The sequence below is a fragment of the Mirounga leonina genome, unplaced genomic scaffold (assembly GCF_011800145.1).
Source record: "Mirounga leonina isolate KUSES-001 unplaced genomic scaffold, KU_Mleo_1.0 Mir_153, whole genome shotgun sequence".
NCBI lineage: Eukaryota > Metazoa > Chordata > Mammalia > Carnivora > Phocidae > Mirounga > Mirounga leonina.
The window spans coordinates 19,843,220-19,867,590 of record NW_023270387.1 but is presented as its reverse complement, the minus strand read 5'-3'; the positions used below and the strand labels follow the sequence as shown (position 1 = coordinate 19,867,590).

General features: G+C 41.8%; 1 protein-coding gene across 6 annotated transcripts in view; it reads left to right on the top strand.

Moving 5' to 3' along the window:
- Positions 1-24,371, top strand: part of SIAE (sialic acid acetylesterase) — a 102,750-nt gene that overhangs the window by 1,751 nt on the left and 76,628 nt on the right. For 5 of the 6 annotated variants that reach the window (XM_035009192.1, XM_035009191.1, XM_035009190.1 and 2 more), the window contains exons 2-5: positions 2,114-2,275; positions 10,490-10,665; positions 19,902-20,040; positions 23,716-23,893. In XM_035009192.1, coding sequence (XP_034865083.1) covers positions 2,114-2,275; positions 10,490-10,665; positions 19,902-20,040; positions 23,716-23,893 — 655 coding nt within the window. Of the gene's footprint in view, positions 1-159; positions 181-2,113; positions 2,276-10,489; positions 10,666-19,901; positions 20,041-23,715; positions 23,894-24,371 lie in introns of those variants that run through there. The other variant, XM_035009194.1, reaches the window with a different exon arrangement.

Genomic DNA, 24,371 nt, shown 5'->3' with positions numbered 1-24,371 from the left:
TTTTTTTTTTTAATTTACCACCAGTATCTAACTGCAGCAGAGTGGAAATTGCAGTAACTTTGGAATCAGGTGGCTTGGTTTCTAGTCCTGTCATAAACTACCTATGTGATTTCAGGTCGGTCAAAGGAGTTGACGTATGCTTAACACTGTGCCTGCCCCAAGTAAGCTCCCCAGTAAAACGTAAGCTCCCTGCTGCTAGCAGGGATTTTTGAATGTTTTTTTTTTTTCCTTTCTTTCTTTTTCTTACTGTTAACAGCCTCAATGCTTAAAGTGGTGCCTGACACACAGTAGGCATCAATAAATATTTGTCGAATTAATTAATATGCAAGCTATTAACCTCAATTACCTAAGCTAGCCGGGTGTTAGTCTGTTGATCATGATTGTACGTAGGGGTGTGAAAGATTCTCTCTACCTTTAAAATTCTTTAACGCAGAATAGAGCCAGGCACAAGGAGGTCCAGTAAGTGTGTGTCGGCGAAAACAGACAGACTTGGAAAGATGTGTCCCCAGCCTGGAAGACAATGGCTGCACTCAGAGCGCCCTTTATTTGCACAGGCTCATGTGGGAGCAGACAGCCAGTTTCCTTCACTCTGTACCCACCCCACTCCCGTCTCTCTGCTTAGCTCTTAGCCCTTTAGTTTCCAGTTTTTGTTCCATATGAAGTACCTACCCAAGACTAGGCCCTCCCACACATGTGCCTCTCCCCTTCCCTCCAGCATGCTGCCAACCTGCTTATGCAATTGTGCGATGTTAGAGTCTCTTCTTAGAGCATTTTGCTTGTGGTAGCTGTGCATCTCCAGCCCATTATACAGCCTTCTGGATGATCTTTGGTTGTCATGTCGGTTTTTTGATGGAACTAAAACTCATGAGAGAGGGAGAGAGGATGTTGAGCGACTGGGCTGTTATTCACAGCACAGGACAAATAGGCTACCAGATCTGTGTAGGAGACCCCATTAACTCTACTGCCCTGCTAAGCTAGCCTAAGGGGCCATCCTTATTGGTAGCTTCCAGGGAGGAAAATGTCAACCTTGTTAGTTCTCATTCTCTTTCCTGCCTATCATTTTTGTTTAAAGCCCTTAAAAAAAAATCTTAACTTTGTTAATTATTTTCTTCTAGGGATTTTAGTCTGTTTTGTTCAGACAAATTGGGACATAACTTAAGAAGTTTTTTTTTTTCCCCCTTGTTAAGTTTTGATGAGGAACTCACTGGGATAATTTGGATAGATGCTTGTTATTAATAAAATACTTCAATATAGGCTGCATGTTAAAAATAGGAATGATCTCGTTAAAGTGAGTTCTTATTCAGTCTTGTTAGTGACTCTAGAATAGAATCTACAGTTTCAAGTGCTCTCCTTCTTGTGCTTTTTATATAATTTAGCTTGTGAAATGGGTAAAATTGAGATGGAAGACCTTCGTTCTGACATTTTGACCTTCTATTTCTCACTGACCTTATTATTTCATCTTATTTATCTGTATTTACCTTAGAAGGAAGGAGACATTGCAGATATTCATAAATGCTTATTTAGAATTTTCAGTGGGTTGTCAAAAAAAAAAACCACAGTAAGGGGAATTATTTGTGGGAAATCGACACTGGTAGGATGCAAAAGGGGAGATAAAGATTGGGGGGAAAGATAGGGAAGGCTGTGTTGGAGAGTGGCAGGTTTCTTTATTCCCAGCAACAAGGAGTGGGCGTGGTAATGGAAAGTAGGGGAAGGAAGTGGTTTATTTTTCTCATAAATACCATCTGTGGGGTGTATAAGAGGAGCGTGTTAGCAATTGGGGGGGGGAGAGAGTGAAGCATCAGGGCCAAGCCCAAGGGCAAAGGCAGGTCAAGAGCTCTGAGGGGGAGGAGGCTGGTGGCACATTGGTTGCCCTAGGCTCTTTGAGTTTTCCTTTTATTGGTCACCGTGTACTATGCTGCATATCTTTGGCAACTGTTCTTGTTAGGTCACTCACCTAATTAGAAGGAATAAGATATAGTTTTAGAAGATGAAAAGGACTGGATATATTCAAATTGCCCTGTATAAAGACTTTATGTTCCTTGCTGTTTAAGCAGCTTCAACTGGTGATGAATGTCCCAATGATGCTCTTCTAAGTGTTTGTTACATTTTTTAGATGTTGGTTTTCGCTTCGCCTCATACATCAATAATTACATGGTGCTGCAGAAGGAGCCTGCCGGGGCAGTGATTTGGGGCTATGGCACATCGGGGGCCACCGTGACGGTGACTCTGTACCAACAGCAGGAAGCCATCATGAAGAAAGTGACAAGTGTGAAAGGTAAGGCCGCTGGTCCTTTGTTCAGCTTTTGTCTTCTTCTGCCACCTGCTGGAGAATCTGGAAATGAATGCTTAGGCTCCAGCTCGGGTTATCCCAGTCATCCATTTATTCATCCATCCATAAAAATTTGAGTATTTACCATGTGTTGGGCCCTGGGGATACAAAGGAAATCAAGACAGAGTCAAAGTCCCTGCCCTCCAGGATCTCATGGAATAATGGGAATAGACACCAAGTCATCAAGTGCAGCGTGATCAATACTATGACGCAGGTGTTATATATGGTATCATGGGATGCAGAAGAGAAACATCTAACTCAGATTGGATGGTAAGAGATGGTTTCCACAGAAGGTGCCATTTGAACTGAACCGTAAATGGAGAGGCGGTATGGAGGAGGGCTGAAGAACCTAGGCTCTGGATTCCTGGCTTCAGGTTCTGACTCTGTCATGTTATGACTGTATAACCTCGGGCATGTTATTTAATGTCTCTGAGTCACAATTTCCTTATTTGTAAAGTGGAGATAATAATGATATTTAGGATTAGTGCGAGGATTACATGAGTTAACATGTGTAAAGTACTTAGAACGGTGCCAGGCACATAGGAAGTACTGAATAAATGTTAGCTGCCACTATTATTATTATTATTGTATTTAGTCAGTCAAATATTTATCAACTGATACAGTAATTAGCAAGATAGATGTGGTCTCTCTCTAAGGAAGCTTACAGATTAGGGGAGGAGAGAGAAAAATAATAATTGATGACAGGTGAGTGCGTTAGGTGCCACAGTCTAGAAGTGCAGTGTGCTCTGGGAGTGCTTAGGAGAGATAACTCACTTAGCCTAAGGTTTATCTTTAAAGATGAGTAGGGCAAACCAGGTAGGGGGCATAGCCTGGACGGAAGCATGGAGGCACGAGTGAGCACGGGTCCTTGGAGAAATGGCAAGCAGGGTGGTAGGCTTGAGCACCGGGGGGGGGGTATGTGCCTGCCGGCGGACGAAGGTTGGAAATGCAGGAACGCTTGTCTGTCACTGCTAAGGAGTGTATATTCTAATTGGGATTTTTGGATTTTAAGTAGCAAAATAACTCAGTCGGATTTGTATTTTGGAAAGATGACCCTGGCAGCACTGTGGAAAGTGGATCGGAGATCAGTAAGAGTAGAGGTGGTGGGCACTGTTAGCCAGTTATTATGAGATTCAGGCAATAGACAGTGAAGGCCTGACCCGAGATAGTGGCCGCAAGGATGTTCAAGAAGGTGAGAACCAGAAGCCTCCATGGGCAGACAGGTCCTACAAAGGATTCTCTGTCCAGAAGAGATAAAGCTGTGTAAGATAGCACGGGGAGGAGCGTAGCTGGAAGTTACTAGAGGCAGGAGGCCACAATCAGGGCTGGGTCAAGTGGAGACTGGGTCAGATCTCCGTCAGAGGTAGCAATATAGTTGTGGGGTGTGGAAGGTGGGAGACAGGTGGGGAAGGAGGCTACTCTGGAGAGCAGTGCGGTGAATGTGGGAGTTGGTGGTTGGAGCAGTGACTTGAGTATATACAACCAGGAAGCTTGTGGACATTCTTTTGGCCCTTGAAAACAAAGATTGCCTAATCAGTTCTGTCAATATCCAGTTGAGAGTGATCCAAACCCTGGTGCAGGCTCTTTGAAATTCATTTCCATTCAACAGACATTTTTAACTACTGTGTACCAGCCACAGATGCAAGGTGAGTGCTTCCAGTTCTTGGATTGTAACACTGTTTGAGGTAAGAATGTTACTGGGTGAGACTAGAAGAGTTAAAAGGGAAGCTTAAGCTGATTGAGAAGTTGTTCTCTGTTAGATTTAAATGCTGCTGGTGGCCTGTAGGATAAAATGAAGATGAGTTCAATTCAACAGATGAGCAGTTCTTTCTTTTTGTGGTTTGTCTATCTCAGAAATTAACAGCACAGAGTGTAAATACTGGTAATCTCAGTAAAGATGTCGAGTTAGAAGTCCAAAGAACCGCTGTAGTTTAAATACAATAAATAGGATTTCCTTGGTGCCAATAATTAACATACCAATAAATATTTAGGAGACAGAGACTAAATAGTACTCTAATGGCAGATACAGAAGATGTGTGTGTGTGTATGCATATATATACGTATATACATATGTATGTGTGTGTACATATATATATATATATATACTTTATATATGTTTATTAGGCTCTCCACATTTGCTTGGTACAAAAGAAAGGTATTTATTTTTAATTTTTATTGTTATGTTAATCACTATACATTACATCATTAGTTTTTGATGTAGTGTTCCATGATTCATTGTTTGTGCATAACACCCAGTGCTCCATGCAGAATGTGCCCTCTTTAATACCCATCACCAGGCAACCCATCCTCCCACCCCCCTCCCCTCTAGAACCCTCAGTTTGTTTTTCAGAGTCCATCATCTCCCATGGTTCGTCTCCCCCTCCGATTCCGCCCCCTTCATTCTTCCCCTCCTGCTATCTTCTTCTTTTTTTTTTCTTAACATATATTGCATTATTTGTTTCAGAGGTACAGATCTGTGATTCAACAGTCTTGCACAATTCACAGCGCTTACCAGAGCACATACCCTCCCCAATGTCTATCACCCAGCCACCCCATCCCTCCCATCCCACCCCCCACTCCAGCAACCCTCAGTTTGTTTCCTGAGATTAAGAATTCCTCATATCAATGAGGTCATGTGATACATGTCTTTCTCTGTTTGACTTATTTCGCTCAGCATAATACCCTCCAGTTCCATGAAAGGTATTTATTTTATGTAGATCCATAAACCTACTTAAAGGGGCATCTTGCTCTGTTCTGCCCATATATATAGCATTTCAGATTTTTAAAAATTTTTAGTTTTTTCTCCCTCCATGGCTATTGTAGGACCAATATTTGGAATGGTCAGAGATGAGGCAGGAGGATAGGTAGTGACAACAAGGTATAAAAGGTAATGATTAGGGGCTGAGCCTTTCTTTTCCTTCGTGGTGATAGTGAACTTGCTCAGTTGTCTTGAGTTCAGTCCTATAAACATCAACTAAGGGTTTATTGTGTATAAAACCCTGAAACCCTAGAAAATACAAAGAAGAATACAAATTGTGCCCATCCTCCAGGAACTCACTCTCTCATGCTGTCCTTTCACATTTGGTACTTTTGGTTTAAGTAATGCTTCCGTTGCTTTACTGCAAAGTGATGTGTCATTTGAAGTTAAAATATCCAGCAGCAACTTAAGGGAACCAAGTGATTCATGGACTGTTGATGGTAATTTCACAGGAAAAGGGATGGTTATTGGTAGCAGTGGGGGTAGATCTATTTATTCAGCTCTCCACATTTGCTAGGTAGAGAAGAAAGATATTTATTTTATGTAGATCCATAAACCTACCAATAGGGGCGTCTTGCTCCGTTCTGCACATGAAGCAAAATGGATAAAGTATTATTTGGAGTGAAGGAGGTAGACACGTAGGAAATTTTATAGGGCCGCAAAGAAAATGTTTCTCAAAGGAAACACTATAGGGTATATTGGAGGGTTGATTTCTATCTAAATTTTGATGAGGACTCTGGGATTTTCAGCTAGACTATCTCAATTTGTCACTCTGTCTCTGTTAATATTTAACTTACTACCTATAATCAGTCCCCTGGGTGCCCATAACAAAATGGGATTAACAGCATGAAGGTTCTTGTCCAGCAGACTGACACTCAAGCTTTGGGAAAATTAGAACTTGAGGGATGATTGGGAATATGGGTCAGGTACTGGGCCTATTCAAAACATATTGTCAAATGATGCATGATGATTCTTTCAAACACAAGGAATAAAATGGGGGAGGATAAGGTATATCCTCTCACTCTGATACACGTGGGGGATACATGGAGGGTGGTAAAATGAGGGTGTGTCTGGATTTGTCATCATGACTGAGGTAAGTAGAGATATTTTCTCTAACTTAGAAAATTCCAAAAAGCTTAAACCCCTTAGAGAAGCAAAAAGCTCCTGGTTGCAGTGTTAGCATGCATATTCCTTTTCTATGCTACATAATAAATTACCACAAACTTAGGTGCTTACAAGAACACATTTTTGTCATGACACAGTTTCTAGAGATCTGAACCCTGGGCCATCACTCAGTTGGGTTCTCTGCTCAGGGTCTCACAAGACTGAAATCAAGTGTTGGCTGGGCTGTGTTCTCATCTGGAAGCTTGACTAGGGAATTATCCACCTCAGGATCCTGTAGGTTGCAGGCAGATTCATTTCCTTATGCCTATAACATTTGTGGAAGCATCTCTGCAGCTTCAAATCTCTGATCTTGAGACCTTTATTTTAAAGGGCTCACCTTATTAGGGTCGGGCCCACCCGAGGAAATCTCCCTTTTTATTAACTCAAAGTCAACTGATTAGGAACTTTAATTCCATCTGCAAAACTCCTTTATCTTTTCCATATAATGTAACCTAATCATCACAAGAATGACACCTCCTCCCCCATGCCATTTTCTGTTGGTTGGAAGCAAATCACAGATTCTGCTTGCATTTGAGGGGAAGGGGATTATATAAGAGTGTGACTTATGGGGTGTCACCTTAGGGTGTGTCTGCCATAGATTCTATCATTTAAACAACTTGCATAAACGGTTTTATCACTAGAAAAATATTCAAGATTTTTTTTTCTTTTTACATTCATATTTGGTGGCGGTGGACATGAACTTTATACAGAATAAATGCAGGTTGTCAAGGGGAAGTTTGGGCACTAAAACGTCCCAGTCACTTCCACAAATCATTGAACTGATTTGCAGCTGGTGAAGTGCCAGGGTTTTGTGAGGGAAGAAGCGAACAGGGCTGTTTCTTTCAGCTGTAGGCTTTTCCTTTGGGGAAGGGAAAGGTCATGGATAATTTTCCTTTTTCTCTTGGCATCTGAGATTTGGCACAATAACCTGAAAAATAATTAACATCTGATGTGAATAGCAAAAAGGAAAAAAAGCATGAAAGCCCTTTATGACTAATCATGTCTTTAGACAAATTCCTTTAATTTTTTTCCCTTTGATGATTTGTTCTTCTGATTTTTGAGGTGGGGGTTGGTCAGGGAGGTGGAGAGAGAAAAATGAAGAGAGTTCTTTTTTTTTTTTTTTAAAGATTTTATTTATTTGACAGAGAGAGAGAAAACCAGAGAGGGAACACAAGCAGGGGAAGCAGGAGAGGGAGAAGAAGCAGGCTTCCCACTGAGCAGGGAGCCTGATATGGGGCTTGATCCCAGGGCCCTGGGATCATGACCTGAGCCAAAGGCGGATGCTTCACTGACTGAGCCACCCAGGCGCCCCTGAAGAGAGTTCTTTACCTAAGCCCTTGGCCGGAGTATGAAGAGAAGAGGGACAGGAACAAATAGGCCACCAGATACACTCACCATTGGACATGGAAACCTAAGTCCCTAATCAGGTTGCGTGGCTTTCTTGTTGGTGTAACTCAGGGCTGGGGTTTACTATCTGCGGTTTACTTGATGGAGTGCCTGGCACATGGTAAGCATTCTAAGACATTCTGTAATGTAGGAAGGACATGAATCTTCCCCAATGGGAGAAGAAAGAATGTGAGGAAGCAGAGAGATGAATGCAACAAAAATGAGAATTTACAGAAACCTGGGCCTGAATTGGTAAGACAGGTGGTAAGATGGCAGGTGATGAGGGCCCAGAAGAAGGAACCAGAGTAGCTGTTGCTCAGAAAGCCCATCAGGATCAGCAGAAAGCCAGCTGGATGGTGAACTTCCAACTCCTGGTAGTCAATGACTCCGTTTTATTATTTGGATTCAACGTAATGGACTTGGTGGGTCAACACAGTTTCTAAAAACTGTAAGTGGATTTCATCATCCTTTGGTGAGCTCCACTTTATCCAGCCAGTCCTGAACTGCCAGCCAAGGACCAATCAATTCGCCTTGGGAAACAGGGTGACTTTTGCCTTTGTCATCCCACCCTTGCCTTTAGTCTAAGAAGCAGCCTTCATGGGGGTTGCTCTCCTTTGTATATCCTTTGACTGGGGAGGGAATCCTCATTGTTTTAACCGAATTGTTTCTGAGTTAGTTTGACCCCTAGTCAGCTCTCTGCAGTGGGTCTGGTTTCCCCTGCATTCCTGGGCAGGCAACTTTATTCAACCCTCATTATTGTGTCAGAGTTTATTTTTCTTTTATCAAGTGGGAGAGGAAAACTGCTTGAAACTAAGAGAACTTGAGTAGGGCAGAGGAAGTTCTCCAAGGTCTTTGAGGGAGTTGAGAGTTTTCCTCAGGAGAGTAGTTCTTGGGACTAAGGCTCAGGTCTGGATCCCTAGTCCTCTTCAGACTATTCAGGTGCTAGAAGGAGCTCATCCTCCTGCTGTAGTAGGACGGTGTTGCCATCTCTTGTCCAAATGTCTCACCTTCCCCTTATTTGTCTTTTTGTTGCTGGGCAGCAAAACGTTTCAGAAGTGCTGGTGAAGGCCATTTACTTCACCAGCCATATTGCGTGATTGAGGCCAAGTGTAAAATCCAATAAACACTAGCAAGTAGGAATAGATTGTATAGTAGTAGAAAGCTAAAAAAAAAAGTCCTGCCTAAGTTTTTTGACCTCCTCATCAATAGAGGAGTAATATTGGTGGCAGAAGGACAGAGCTTTAGGAAGATATGTCCGTGCAAGAAGCCTGGGAAGACCTTGGCAAGACTGTAGTTGGGACAGATTGGAGTGTCTGTCTGCCCAGAAGCGTGAGCCATATGGTGCATATCACACCTGTGCGACACTGTCTGCGTGAGCTGCCCACTGTTTCCAAAACAGTGATTTTTCCGCTTTAGGTGAATTATGCATTTAATATGTTGATGTCTGGCTATCGGTGGTGTAAAAACACTAGCGACCGTTTGGACCTGGCTTTAATTGACCTCTAAGGGAGGGGAGTAGCAATCTCAGTTGGTTGTACTTAGGAGAGGAGCAAGCGTGTACCCTTTTGCTGATGCCTTGAGGCTTTTGCACATCTTCCCCAAGACTGAGCAACCCCGTGCGGTTTGAGCTTTTACGAATCTCCTATCGTGCATCTGGACCTCTCATGCTCCTGCTTAGCTTTTGCTGATTGGAAAGAACTTAGCACAATGTCTAGCACATAGTAGGCACTTGGATAGTATTTTTATCATTCTTATTTTTTTACCGGTTGCTGTGATAACTTCAGCGTGCTCCATTTCCAGTTCTTACCATTTTTTCCCTGTTGAATTAACATTAATCTGATGGACACAAATTAGAAAATATTTTGTATTCTTTGGCATTGGGCCAAGAATATTTATTCTAAAATGATCATTTCTCTATTTTCTTTATTTTTTTTCACTCTCGTTTCTTCAACTTTATTCATGTTGTTTGGTTCTCTGAGGCATAATTTTGCCATTTTGAAGATATTTTCCCTAAGTTTCTGAGTATGATGTTGGCAGTGGTGGTGGTATGAGTGGGTGAGAGGTAGGAAGGTGGTAGGGGGGTGGTTCCTAAGGAATATGCTATGAATTTCTGAAAAAGGGTCTTGGATAGCTTTTTCATCTCCCTAATTGAGTCCGAAAACCTTGAGTCTGGTAAATAACTCTGAAAATAATTAATTGGGCACATCTAAATATCTTCTTCATAGAGATTAATTTGTATGCTCCTACTCCTTTATATGTCACTTTCTCTGCCCCTCCTGTGAGTCTGGAGAACCCAGACCCAAAGGTAGCATTAATCTTTGGAAGCGACATGGGGAGTGGGTGGGGGATTGATGACGAGGTTGACACCATCAAGTAAGGGGAAAGTTCCAGATTGTAAATGATTTTCTCTAACCTGTGTTCACATTTGATTATATAATTACAGATTAGTTTGGGGGCATTGTGTAAATCTATTAGATTATGATTCTATTAATATTGACAGTTGGATAGTATAATAAGAATTTCTATTTTATTTTTTTTAATTAAACTCCCTGAATTTTAATCTCAGTATATTTTTGTCTGTTCTCATTTAGGATGGTAACTGGGTGATTTATTTTTCCTGTAAATGCTTCAGTTACAAGGAAGGAGGGACTGGTACAGATTAAGGATAGAAATTTTGCTGCTTTTGTTATCTCTCTTTGCTTGTGTGAAATTTGGCCAATCTTTGTATCTTTGCATTTAGTTAATCACAATGGCTGGGTTTAGCCACAAATGAGTATGATGCATGGCAGGATTGGGCTTTAATTTCATTTTAATTGATTGATTAATTCCTTGGAGCCTCTTCATCATTTCAGCACACTCTCACAGCTGGATGGTGGTACTGGATCCTATGAAGCCTGGTGGACCTTACAAGGTGATGGCACAGCAGACTCTCGGGAGAAAGAACATCACCCTGAGAGTTCATGATGTCTTATTTGGAGATGTCTGGCTTTGCAGTGGGCAAAGTAACATGCAGATGACGGTTTCCCAGGTAATTTGTAGGGGCTCAGTGTTAATAAATAATGTTGATGATGAAGAAGAAGAAGAAAAAGAAGGAAGAAGGGGGCAAGAAGGAGGTAGAAACCTTCTTTTTTTACCAGGGCCCAAGATCTGTGCTAAGTGTTTGGCATGTAATAATTAATTTGACTTAACAACTTTATGAGATGAAAACCATTCATCTCACAGATGAGGACACTGGCCCACGGAGATTAAATTACCTGCTTAAGGTCACACAGTTAATAGAGGATCCAGGTAATGTGACTCCAGAGCCTGCTTTCTTAATCACGCCTAGTGCACTGTAAGGGTGCGGGGCACTCTCTCCTCCCCTTCCTGAGCTAAAGGCAGAAGCTGGAGTACCTGATGGTCAGGCAGATTTCATATCAAATTGAAGACAAAGTAGATTACTCTTCTTTATGATAGGTTTTAGAAGATGAGCTTCTGGAGAGAGCCTAGGAAATCAAAACAATTAGATTTTGTTTCAAGCTCTGCATCTGATAGAATACATGTCTTTTGTTGTCATGGAGATTTAACAAATTGAGACTGAATGTTGGCTTTGCCTTTTACCAGTTGTACGACTTGGAGCAAATCACTGTATTTCTGAGACTTTGTTTTCAAAACGTGCTTTTTAAAACAATCGTGGTTAAAATGAATATAACATCATATTTATCATTTTAACCATTGCTAAGTGTACAACTCAGTGGCGTTAAATATATTCACAGCCCTGTGTATACCTGTCACTCGTATCTATACTCAAAATTTTTTCATCATCCCCAACATAAACTCGGTGCCCATTAAACAAGAACTCCTCCTTTTCTCCCTCTTCCAGCCCCTGGTAACCCCTGTTCTGCTTTCTCTCTATGAATTTGCCTATTCTTGTACCTCATTTTTCAGTGTACAAGTCTCTTACCTCCCTGGCTAGATTTATGCCTAAGTATTCAATTCTTTTATTTATTTATTTGTTTGTTTGTTTGTTTGTTTATTTTTCTTGTAGAAAGCATCTTTCTTTTTTTTTTTTTAGATGCTATTGTAGATGGAATCGTGCAATCTTTGTCCTGTGTCTGACTTATTTTACTAAGTATAATGTTTCAAGGTCTATCCGTGTTGTAGCATATATTGAAATTTTGTCCCTTTTTATGCCACATTTTGTTTATTCATTCTTCTGTTGATGGACACTTGGGTGCTTTCTGTCTTTTGGCTCTTGTGAATGATGCTGCTATGAATATCGTTCTATAGATATCTGTTCCAGTCCCTGCTTTCAGTTCTTTTGGATATATACCTATGAGTGAAATTGCTGGATCATCTGTTAGTTCTATGTTTAACTTTTGAGGAACCACCAAACCATTTTTCTATAGTGCCTGTACTATTTTATGTTCCTACCAGCAATCTGCAAAGGTTTCAATTTCTTTAACACGTGTTGCTTTCCAGTTGTTTTTTTTTTTTAAGATTTTATTCATTTATTTGACAGAGAGAGAGAGAGAGCACAAGCAGGGCGAGCGGCAGGCAGAGGGAGAGGGAGAAGCAGGCTCCCTGCTGAGCAGGGAGCCCGACGCAGGGCTGAATCCCAGGACCCTGGGATCATGACCTGAGCCAAAGGCAGACGCTTAACTGACTGAGCCACCCAGGTACCCCTTTTCCAGTTTTTTTTTTAATTAAAAAAATTTTTTTTATTATAGCCTCAGATATGAAGTGGTATTTCATTGTGGTTTATTTGTATTTCCCTAATGATTAATGATGTTGAATGTTATTTCATGTACTTATTGGCCATTTATATATCTTCTTTGGAGAAATGTCTGTTTGAGTTCTTTGCCCATTTTTCAATTGGGTTGTTTGTTGTTGAATTGTAGGAATTATTTAAATATTGTAGATATTAATCACTTTTCAGATATTTGATTTGCAAATATTTTCGCATTCTGTAGGTTGTCATTTCACTTTCTTGAGAGTGCCCTTTGATACAAAAGTCCTTAATTTTGGTGAAGTCTAGTTTATTAATTAGTTATTATTAATTATAGTTTATAATAGTTTATTTATTAATTTTTTGTTGTCTGTGTGTGAAATTGTTGCCAAATCCAATGTCATGAAGGTTTTCCCCAATGTTGTCTTCTAAGAATTTATAGTATTAGGTCTTTGATCCATTTTTTTGAGTCAATTTTTATATATGGTGTAAGGTGAAGGTCTAACTTCATTCTTTTGCAAGTGGATATCCGGTTCTCCCAGCATCATTTGTTGAAGACTGTCCTTTCCCCGTTGAACTCTTGGAATTCCAATTGACTATATATGTGAGGGTTTATTTCTGGGCTTCTTCTTTTATTTCATTGATCTATATGTCTCTGCTTATGCCAGTACCGTACTGTTTTAATTACTGTAGCTTTGTAGAAGGTTTCAAAGTTGGGAAGTATAAGTCTTCCAATTTTATTCTTCTTTTTCACAATTGTTTTGGCTATTCAGGGTCCCTTGCAATTCCATATGAATGTGAGGATATACTCTTCCATTTCTGCAAAAAAGGCTATTGGAATTTTGATAGATATTGTGTTGAATCTGTAGATTGCTTTGGGTGATATTGATATTTTAATGGTATTAAGCCTTCCTAATATGAAGGGATGTTTTCCCATTAATTTAGATCTTTAAATTTTTTCATCAGTGTTTACAGTTTTCAGTATATACATCTTACCCCCTTTGCTAGAGTTAGTCCTAAGTATTTAATTCTTTTTGATACTATTATAAATGAAATTTCTTTCTTAATTTCCTCATAAGACTGCTCATTGATGGTATATAGAAACAAGTGATTTTTGCATGTTGGTCTTGTACCCTGAAACTGCTGAATTAGTTTATTAGTTCTGGTAGCTTTCTTGTGGATTTTTTTTTTTGGTTTTCTAATATAGGGGCATATCTTCTGTGGATAGGGATAGTTTTACCTATTTGGATACCTTTTATTTCTTTTTTCTTGTCTAATAGCTCTGGCTAGAACTTCTAGTTACAATATTGAATAGTAGTGGTCTCGTCCTGGTTTTAGGGGGAAAGCTTTCACTCTTTCACCACTGAGTGTGATGTTACTTATGGGTTTTTCATAAATGCCTTTTATCATATTGAGGAATTTTCCCTCTATTCCTAGCTGTCTGAAAGTTTTTTTTTTTAATCATGAAAGTATGTTGAATTTTGTTAAATGTCTTAGTTTTCATGACTCTACTACAATAGTGATTATATCGGACCTAATTTACAAAGACTGAATTATTGTGTTTGTTTCTAAAAGGTCTTTATAAATTGAAAACTGCTGTCTAAAAATAAGATGTCACTATTTTTTTTTTAACTTTTTATTATAAAAAATTTCAAGCACACACAAAAGTTAAGAGACTTATACACTTGGGCTGCCTGGGTGGCTCAGTTGTTAAGGATCTGCCTTCGGCTCAGGTCATGGTCCCAGGGTCCTGGGATCGAGCCCAGCATCAGGCTCCCTGCTCGGCAGGAAGCCTGCTTCTCCCTTTCCCACTCCCAATGCTTGTGTTCCCTCTCTCGCTGTGTCTCTCTCTGTCAAATAAATAAATAAAATCTTAAAAAAAAAAAGACTTATACACACCTGTATACCCATCACTTAGATCGACAGTTGTTAATATTTTGCCATATTTGGTTTGTCTGTGTGTGTGTGTGTGTGTGTGTGTGAACTATCTCAAGGTAAGCTATAGACATCTTGATACTTCAGTTAGGTGTCATATATATTCATATATCAAATTAATAGGTTTAGATATGTTTTTTCTTTACACAGAAAGGGGAAATAATAGGCCAGTGATGACTTTTTTTGCTCAGCTTTTTCTTTTGTTGGCATCAGTTCTTCTTTCTCTGTTTCAGTCATGGTCTTTGAAGATGAACTGTTCTTAAATTTTGAGACCTCGCATTTTTTCTCCTCCTTTATTATAACTATATAGAGGCTTCACTAGCTGTTTACCCTGCTAGAATGTTGGGTGGAAGAGCACTGTGTAGGCTCCCAAGGAGGGATGGGGCACATAGAGTGCATGGAGAATCAAGTGGGACAGAACAAGGGAATACTGACTTGCCAATGTGTTGGCTAGTGATGAAATTCACTTTGAAGGGTTCCTGTCTTCGTTGCTATTAGAGAATAGGGCCCCTCTGATAGACTATGAGTGAGGTCTCTTAAGTAAAGCTGGATAAAAAGGACACTGGAAAAAGTTGCCAAGGAAAACACGCCTCTTACTTTGACTAGTGTTCTAGGAAGGTAGCAGTGGTAACACAAAGCCTTGGTGCTATATGTCTTCAGCACTCAGCTTTCTTTTTAAAATCAGCTCTACTTTCCAAATTAAACCCCAAAACTGTCTAGAATGAAGAGATTGGACTTCTGGGTAGGGTGTGATGGGGTTAGTGCTTTGGGCCTCAGAATTGTCCTTGCTTCGTTTGTTTGCTGGAAGCTATCTGATTTAAAAATAAAAGTAAGGGAGACCGTTGTGGTTTCATTTAAATTGGAATCAGGGCTGGACAGTGTATTAGCAAGTTCATAGACATGTTGAAACTATATCCGCTTAAAATATTGGTGAAAGAGGAGTAAAGATTTTGTGTGCAGTATCAGAACTTCTGAGAAATTAGTCCGACTTAAGTTCTTTGACACACTTGAAACTGGGATTGATTTTCTTTGCTTATCTGTATGTCCTTACTTTTCTATAATGAGCATGAAATAACTATAATTTTTTATTTTATTTTATTTTATTTTAAAGATTTTATTTATTTATTGACAGAGGCAGAGACAGCGAGATCAGGAACACAAGCAGGAGGAGTGAGAGAGGGAGAAGCAGGCTTCCCGCTGAGCAGGGAGCCTGATGTGGGACTCGATCCCAGGACTCTGGGATCATGACCTGAGCTGAAGGCAGATGTTTAACAATTGAGCCACCCAGGCACCCAATAACTATAATTTTTTTAAAAAAGCTATAAAAACAGGAAACTGATATTGACTTAACTAATCTCTCAAATATTTATCAAAGGCACAGTTTACAATAGTCATGTTATATAAGCAGGAATCAAAGGAATAAATTCTTTAATTTGCATTATGGATTGGCATAGATATGTTCTGCATTTATTTCCTTTAATTGGCTAAGAACTTGAAAACAGTATTGTCTTCTCAGCTCTTCCCCTAAAACTTAATTTCTTCTCAAGTTGATTTTTATTTTCCTGCCGTTTACTCATTATTTACTTCTCCATTTTTGAGAAATACTTAAATTTGAGATTTAAAAATCTCTATGATGACACTGTGATCTCAATTCATTTATCTTAAAAGAAAATTGTGAAATTGAGTCCTTTCATATACTTTATGATTTCTTGTTTTGCTTCTATTGCTTCTACCCCTGATTGCTTTTTTTCCTTTTTTGTTTTTTGACCAGTTAGTAGATAATGCTGCTAAAAAGATCCTACTCTGGACATATCTACTTCATTTTTTTATTAGTTTTATAATTCAGAATCTAAATTCTTGCATTTATGTCTTCATAATGGATATCTTATTTACTCTTGCTTCCTGCCCTGCTTAAATATATGGACACCTTTGAATTTAAATGTTTATTAAGGTGAACTTTCATGGGGCTCCCTTTTAGCACCAGTGAGTGGAAGCAAAATTGAAGTTTTATATCTTGAGAGAAAGCATGGTTTTGTATAGAAGTGGGATTGCTGCTAACTCACTAAGGAAAACAGTACTTTCCTTAATGTTTTAATTGTAGTTCCCTGTTTGCACAGAAAGCCATGGACCAGATGTATTTGTATCCATACAGTCAGGTTCTCAATAGCAGTCTATGCCAGGGGATCTCATCCCGTTTTCTGTCAAGCTGAATCAGATTTTGATATTGTTAAGAGTGAACACATTCTCTCTGCCTAGAATTTACTCTTACGCATCTTCTGTATTAGACTAAGGCTACAAGCTCTGAGATATAGGATATAAAAAAGATTCCCTCTGACACAGCCAAGTGTTAATTTTTTAAATTTTTTTTGTTTTAAATCCTGCACTTAGTTTGCAAGACAACATTTTAGGTGCTGACAGTACCCAAAGCCTAGTTTTCCAGTCTCTTAACACTCTGCAGAACTTTGTTTTTTGATCAAAAGGATGCTTTATATGACTCCTCCTTTATCCCTTTTGCTCCTTTTCCTCTAAAGACTCCCAACACAGACACACAGCACACACATACACACGTACACATATGTACACACATGTACACACACGGTGTCTGTCTCTTCTCTTTGCCCCCCTCCACGTGGCTTTTCTGAGGAGGTAAGATTTCTACTATAACCTACCATTCTTTGCATTCAAATGAAGGGAATGGCAGATTGTATGCCCATCTTGTTGTTAGGGTAAAGTGGAATTTTAAGATTGAGTGTTATTTATAACGCTGAGTGAGATGTGTATAAATGGAGAAAAGTCTCAATGTTCATCTGTCGCCTCCTAAGTCAGGGTAGGTCTTAAGACTTGGATATTTCTAGTTAGGCTCAGAAGAAGTTGGCCACTGTTAGACAGGAAACCCAGTTTTCAATATCTTGGCAATCCCCACATTCCTACTTTACACGTAGAGAAGTCAAAATCCAGAAGGAAAGGGCTGGTACCATATAACAATAAAAGATTCATGAGAGTTATGATGGCTGGCTTTATAGTTATTCCCTCGACTTTAAAACTGTTCTATTATACTGTGGTAGAAGGGACTATAACTTATAGAGTCCAAATTCTTTTAAGTAAAGTTCCCCCGTGTCCCCTGCACACACACACACTCTCTCTCTCTCTCTCTCTCACGTGCCTTGCTCCCTCATGCAGACCCCATGCCAAGATTCTCGGAGGAAATAGATTCTTGACGTTTCTTCATTAATTCAAGAATGTGGCATAAAGGTTACAAAATGAACACCCGGGAGCAGCTGCTTTGATGGTGAACTGCGGGTCCCTTGAGAGCCAGTGGTTCTCCCTCTCAGCCTCGGCAGCCTTAATGACTTCAAATACCTTGGTATTCATTTACATCCTCATTTAAATACTTGGTAGAAAAATAATTACACTGAGGTGTTTGATGAGATGAAATTTGATCTCAGCAGATGGAGGAAGCCTTCCCCTTTCATCAGCAGGGAAACCAAGTGTCATTTAAATGAAAATCTTCCTGAAATCTCTTTATTCCTAAATTTGCTGCCAATATCCCTGAGGAAATGCTTCCATCAAGAAGGCTTGGTGATATTGGGAAAGGGTACCAATTTCAGAAGTAATTGTCATCAGGTAGAGCAAGCATTCCCTCCGCCCCACTCCCCCCCAGCCCCATTTTTAACACTTGCTGTGGCTTTCGAGTTTTGGCTTGAAATAGAACACAAATGTGAGTTTGAGAATGGAAGTTTTTCCCAGCCAGGGTTGGGGATCCAGTTCGGTGGGCTTGGTGTAGTGTAGGAGGATGCCGGCCCCCCGACCCTGGCGGCCGTGCGCCGCTCTGCAGGGCTAGCAGCCGTCTGCACTGCAAGTAGCTCGTTCGCCCCTACCGCCTCCCCACGCCGGCAGCTCACTGCGAGGAGGCACTTGAGTTCGCAGTCAGTGCGGAAGCCGGTGTGGGTGGAGAGACGGCAGGCATTTCACCCCCGTTTCCATGGCAGCAACATACGATCCACGGCGCTGAGAGCCGAGCGGATTTCAAGGGAGGTGACTTTTTACAGGTACTCGCTGCTGAAAAACAGTTTTCCTGCCAGATTAGACTGTGAGCGCTTGAGCCTGTTTGTACTCTTTACTGTTTATTTTACAGCACGCTTGCCAGGCAAGACTCTGAACAAACAGGTCTGGATTTCCTATGGAATTTTCCCGAGACCCGCTGTCGCGTCTGTCCCGCTAGCGGGGAGACCGGTGGCCCTGACCGGCTAGAGCGGCTGTTACGCAGGGGGCCCTTGGGCCGTGGCTGCCCCGGGAGAGCCCGGGACACATTTCGTTTGCGGCTGGCCGTCTTCTTGGCCACAGCAGGCTCCGTGGCCGGTCAGAAGGCGATTGGAGGGGCAGCGTGTTCCACGAAATGCCCTGCGGGGGCAGTCGGCTGCTCGGCGGCGCTTTCTCTCGCACTGGGGGCTGGAGGACCAGCTGTGTTCCCCGTGCTGGGTGGGAGGGAGAGGGGGCCAGCTGCACGCTCTGTGGCCTGCGGCCAGTGGAAAGTCTCCAGCCGCCTGTGCCTCTCGCTGGGGCGGTCCTGTCAGCTGGGGCTCTTGTTCCCTGAGGCCAGCGATCGCTGGGCTTCCCGATGCTCCTGCTGGCCCTTTGTTTGGGGAAAACCAGACTAGTCCAGGAGGGAGAGAGAGAAGACAAGAAAAAACAAACACGCACATGACAAACCAAAACAGTATATCTACAATACGTTCTTTGTAAAACAAACAAACAAAAAACCTAACTGGAAAATCAGGATGGAAGGAAATAGCACTTTTGTGCAAGCTCACAGAGGAATGACTAACAAGGAAGCTACTCAGTAGAACTCGTTCTCATCCAGAAAAGCTCCAAGCCATTCCTGTCATACTCTTGGCAACTGGGGAGGTTTCGTAAAGGGATTTGGGGAAAAAATGATGTCTTTGGATGGGACACTTTTCTTTGTCTGGTTCCTTGGGACTGCTCTCAGCACTCACGCCAAACACCACCTTTCAAACTGCCATGCCTCCCATGCTTTTCTTGGGTGATTTGCCAGGATGAGATGAGAATATAAGCACGTGAGACATTTCAGTATGTTTCAGTACTTCTACAGTCGACTGGTTTCTCAGGTGTGTTCCTTTTGAAGACACCTCTCTTATGTGCTGTGGATTACACAAAACTACCTCCTCCTGGCCTTTTGGGCTCCATTTTGAAACGAATGCTATGGTTTTATGTTATGAGATACCTTTTCTGAATAAAAGTATTTTAGTTTTAAGATATTACAGTGGTCTAAAAAAAAAAAAAAAAGATATTACGGTGGTCTAACTGATAGTTGACCCTCTTCAGCCTAACCCTCATCTAATTCAGACTTGCTCTTTGAGATCTCAAATTTCACTGTGTTCTCCTTTCTTTGGGGACATGATTCCTCATGGTTTCAGTTCATCAAGATGGATCAAGGTGACTCAGACCAGCCCATCACTGGTTTTGGTTATTTATTTGATCAGTCTTGGTATATGAAAGCTCAGAAGGAGCTTGGAAGGTTGGCAGTGTTTACTAAGAGGTAGTAGGATAGTTGACCACCCACTAGGTGGGTGTAAGAAATGACATGCCTGTTTCTTTTCTAGATATTCAATGCCACAAAAGAGCTGGCTAACACTGCGGCCTATCAGTCTGTCCGCATCTTCTCCGTGTCACTCGTTCAGGCAGAGCGGGAGCTGGAGGACCTTGCTCAGGTTGACTTGCAGTGGGCTAAGCCCACCTCAGGTAAGGGATTGCTGGAATGCGTGCCATCACCTACATAATGGGTCAGAGCCCTAGGTGGAATCTGTAATCCTGGGTTCGCTTCTGATCTATTTATTATGATTCAACCATCCCTTTACTCATTTCTTGTTGACTTTCCACCTGATTTCTGATGGTAGCCATTTCATGTTTCCTCCCAAGATTCCACCAGTGACACTCCACCCCCCCCTTGCTCTGAGCAGACGATGCTTCCTTGAGCTTCGCTAAACACACTAAGGCCCTTCAGCATGAGCTCTGCCGGCATCTCTCCCCACAGCCTCAATGCTCTCTGCTTTTCTCTCCCTTCCTTTGTTTCCTGTGTCTGAACACAATGGACCGGTGTCCTTTCAGGGCTGCCTCTGATGCGGGTGCTCACCCCCTCCACGGCCTTCTTTTACCCCTTGAGCTCTGGTCTTTCACGCCCCTGTCCACTCAGCACAGACTCCTTATTTCCTGCCTGTTCTCTGTTAGGCTTTGTGCTGGGCCCCAAAGATACAGCCGTGGGCAGTGCAGACACAGGCCCTGCTCTCAGATTTAGCCTTCCTTTTACTCTGACAAAACAAAGGAAACTGAACATAATAAACACCCTTCTCGTGATGCCTCACCTCTCCCCTAAGCTTTTCTAGAACATCTTTTGTTCTCATTCTTTTCACTGCCTTCCCATGTGTTCATTCTTTGTAATGTGGCTTCCGCTTCCGCCTCAACAGCTTGCTCACCTCAAGGCTACTGCTGTTCTTCCAGTGATGCACTCCAGACACCCGAACACTTGACGCTGCTGACCGCAGCTTTTAGAAACTGCATGTTCCAGGGGAGCCTGGGTTTGAACATCCGACTCCTGATTTCGGCTCAGGTCATGATCTCAGCGTCCTGGAACTGAGCCCCTTGTTGAGCTCTGTGCTCAGTGGGAGTCTGCTTGGGACTCTCCCTCTCCCTTTGCCCCTCCTCCTACTCTCTTGTTCTCTCTTTCTTTCTCTCTCTAAAATAAATAAATAAATCTTAAAAAAAAATAGAAACTGCACATTCGTCTTCACTTGCATGGTCTCTCCTCTCCCTAGTTTTCCTCCTCTGACTTCTCCTTCTTTCTCTTTGCTTTCTTCTCTCTCTTCCTCCAAATGTGGTCCCTTGTGCTTTTTCTCGTCCCTTTTCTTTTTTCGTCTGTACCTGCTTTACTTTGCTAACCTCTGCTCCCACATTTTCTTTTTTTTTTAAATTCAATTAATTAACATATAGTGTATTATTAGTTTCAGAGGTAGAGTTCAGAGATTCATCAGTTGCGTACAACACCTAGTGCTCATTACATCACATTCCCTCCTTAATGCCCATCACCCAGTTATCCCATCCCCCTCCCCCCCTCCCCTCCAGCAACCCTCAGTTTGTTTCCTGTGATTAAGAGTCTCTTATGGTTTGTCTCCCTCTCTGGTTTCCTCTTGTTTTATTTCTCACTCCCTTCCCCGATGCTCCTCTGTTTTGTTTCTTAAATTCCACATATGAGTGAGATCATACGATAATTGTCTTTCTCTGATTGACTTCCTTCACTTAGAAATACCCTCTAGTTCTATCCGCATTGTTGCAGATGGCAAGATTTCATTTTTTTTGATGGCTGAGTAATAGTCCGTTGTGTGTGTGTGTGTGTGTGTGTGTATCATACTTCTTTGTCCATTCATCAGTCATTGGACATCTGGGCTCTTTCCCCAGTTTGGCTATTGTGGACATTACTACTATAAACATTAGGGTGCAGGTGCCCCTTCGGATCATTACATTTGTATCTTTGGGGTAAATACCCAGTAGTGCAATTGCTGGATCATATGGTAGCTCTATTTTCAACGTTTTGAGGAACCTCCATACTGTTTTCCAGAGTGGCTGCATCAGTTTGCATTCCCACTAACAGTGTAGGAGGGTTCCCCTTTCTCCGCATCCTCGTCAACATCTGTCGTTTCCTGTGTGCTCCCACATTTTCAAGTGTTAATTCATTCAACAAATATTTGAGAACCTCCTGTGTGCTAAGCACTGTTCCAAGTGCTTCGGGGACGGCAGTGGGTAAGACAGGCAAGAACACCTGATCTCACGGAGCTTGCTTTCTAGTGTGGGGGATTTTAGCAAATGAATAATAAAATCAGTACATTATATACAAAGTGTCTGATAATACTCAGTATCACACTGTCTGAATTCTCCCTATGAGAACTCAGGAGCTGAATCGATTTGGGTAAATTTTTGGATAAATCTTTTGGTCTATGAACTTTCCCTATGTGTTATCCAAAACTCAGGAATCAGTTAGATTTGGATAATATATTTTACCTTGCTATCAGCAGACTTTCACTCTAAACTTGGAGACCTAATACATTTTTGGGTATGAAGGGATAGGGTAGATGGTGAGCAAACTAATGAGACAAAAACACATAAATGAAATACCTCAGGGAAGGGGGTGCAGTAGGACTGTTGGGGCTGGGATGGAGTTGTGGTTTCCAGTGGAGAGCGGCCATGGTGGTCCCGACAGAGAAAGGCGAGGTAGTGCAGCTACTGGGGAAGAGCACAGTAGGTCAGGCCGCTCTTATATTCCAAATTTCTGCCGCCTCTCCTACTGTTGTCACATCTCTCTGACTGCAGCTGGGAAGGTTCTCTGATATTAAGGACTCATGATTAGATGGGAGCCACCCGGATAATTCAGGGCAGTCTCCCTGTCTCAAGGTCCTCAACCCCAGTCACATCTACAAAGCCCCATAGCCACGTAAGGTAACAGATCACAGACTGCAGGCATTGGGGTGTGGACATCTTTGGAGGGCTCTTCTGCCTTCCACACATTCTCGTTCCCAAGCATTTTCAAGTGGTTTTGTGGCTTTCTGCTTTCTTTCCTCCAAGATGTGATTCCCCTCCTGTCTTATCTTCCACTGTTCTCCTATTATGGTCTAGGCTCTAATCAAATCCTTTCAACAGTTTTCCTACTCTGTGTGCCTTTTTACATATTGTTTCTTCTGCCCAGAATACCAGCTCTGCATCCCCCAACTCTCTCCCCGTCCCCCTTATTTACCTTTTCCTTCTCCCTGCCCATCAGTGGATCTGCCTTTATACCAGCTACCCACAGCCACCAGACACCAGCCAACGAACCTTTACTGACTCTGTGTTAGGTACTAGACATTGGGGATCCAGAAGGGAAGAAGATAAGGTTCCTGCCTTGGAGTAGCTAATACTCCAAGGGTAAGGGAAACACTATGCAGAGTATTATGGAAGCACAGGGGAGAGGGGTAGGTCTTATTAGGCTTTTTGTGATGTGCCTTTCATTTGCTCTTCTTTCTCTTGCTGTTGAAACCCCTTACCACTTGTTTGTACCTCTTCAGGCACTTAACCATATTTTGCTGTATATTTTATTCAGCTGAATGTTTGGCTTATTCTGTAGAATATAAGAGCTATGAGGAGAGCCTCCGTGTCTCTCCATATGTCTTTGTTCACTGTATCCCAACCATCTAGAAGGGCCTGGCACCTGGAAGGTGCTAGTCGGTTTTATCTCATTCGAAACTGATTGGAATTCCCAGTATTACACTGTCAACTTTCTGAGGGCCAGAGCTGTACTGGGTTTGGGTCTTCTGTAGCGCCGAGCCAGTGACTTACATGCAGTAGGAGATCTACCGCGTTCCTGACTTCTTCTGTTTAACTTTTCCTCAACAGAGAACTTAGGCCACGGGATTTTCAAGTACATGTCAGCAGTGTGCTGGCTCTTTGGACGTTCCCTGTATGACACTCTGCAGTACCCCATCGGGCTGGTCTCCTCCTCGTGGGCTGGGACACCCATTGAAGCCTGGTCATCTGGAAGGTCGCTGAGAGCCTGTGGTGTTCTGACGCGAGGGTGAGACAGTATCCTGAAGTCTGGGAGAAGGATCCAGGAAATTTTGTAAGAGAGAAGGATCATGGTTTTCTCTGGGGAGCCAAATACTTGTTGAATGTCCAAATAGGTATTGAATATATGTAACTTATTGCACGAACATGGAACGTATTATTTTCACTGTCGTCAGCACCATGCTCATCTGAGAATATGTCAAGAAGAAATTATGATCCTTTTCCTTAGTAATAGCTAATACTTACTGAAAGCTTTCTCTATGTTGGATACTGTTGTAATCACTTTGTATGTATTAATTCACTTAGTACTCGCAATAACCTCTAGAAGTGTAGATACTATGAACACAAATAATATGTGGATAAAGCTGCTACGTCTCAGAGTGGTTTAGTAACTCACTCATGGGTACAACTGGTAAGGGGCAAAGTCTGGCTTCAATGTCTGTGCTCTCAGACACTGTGCTGTATTGCCCATAAGAATAAACAGTCTA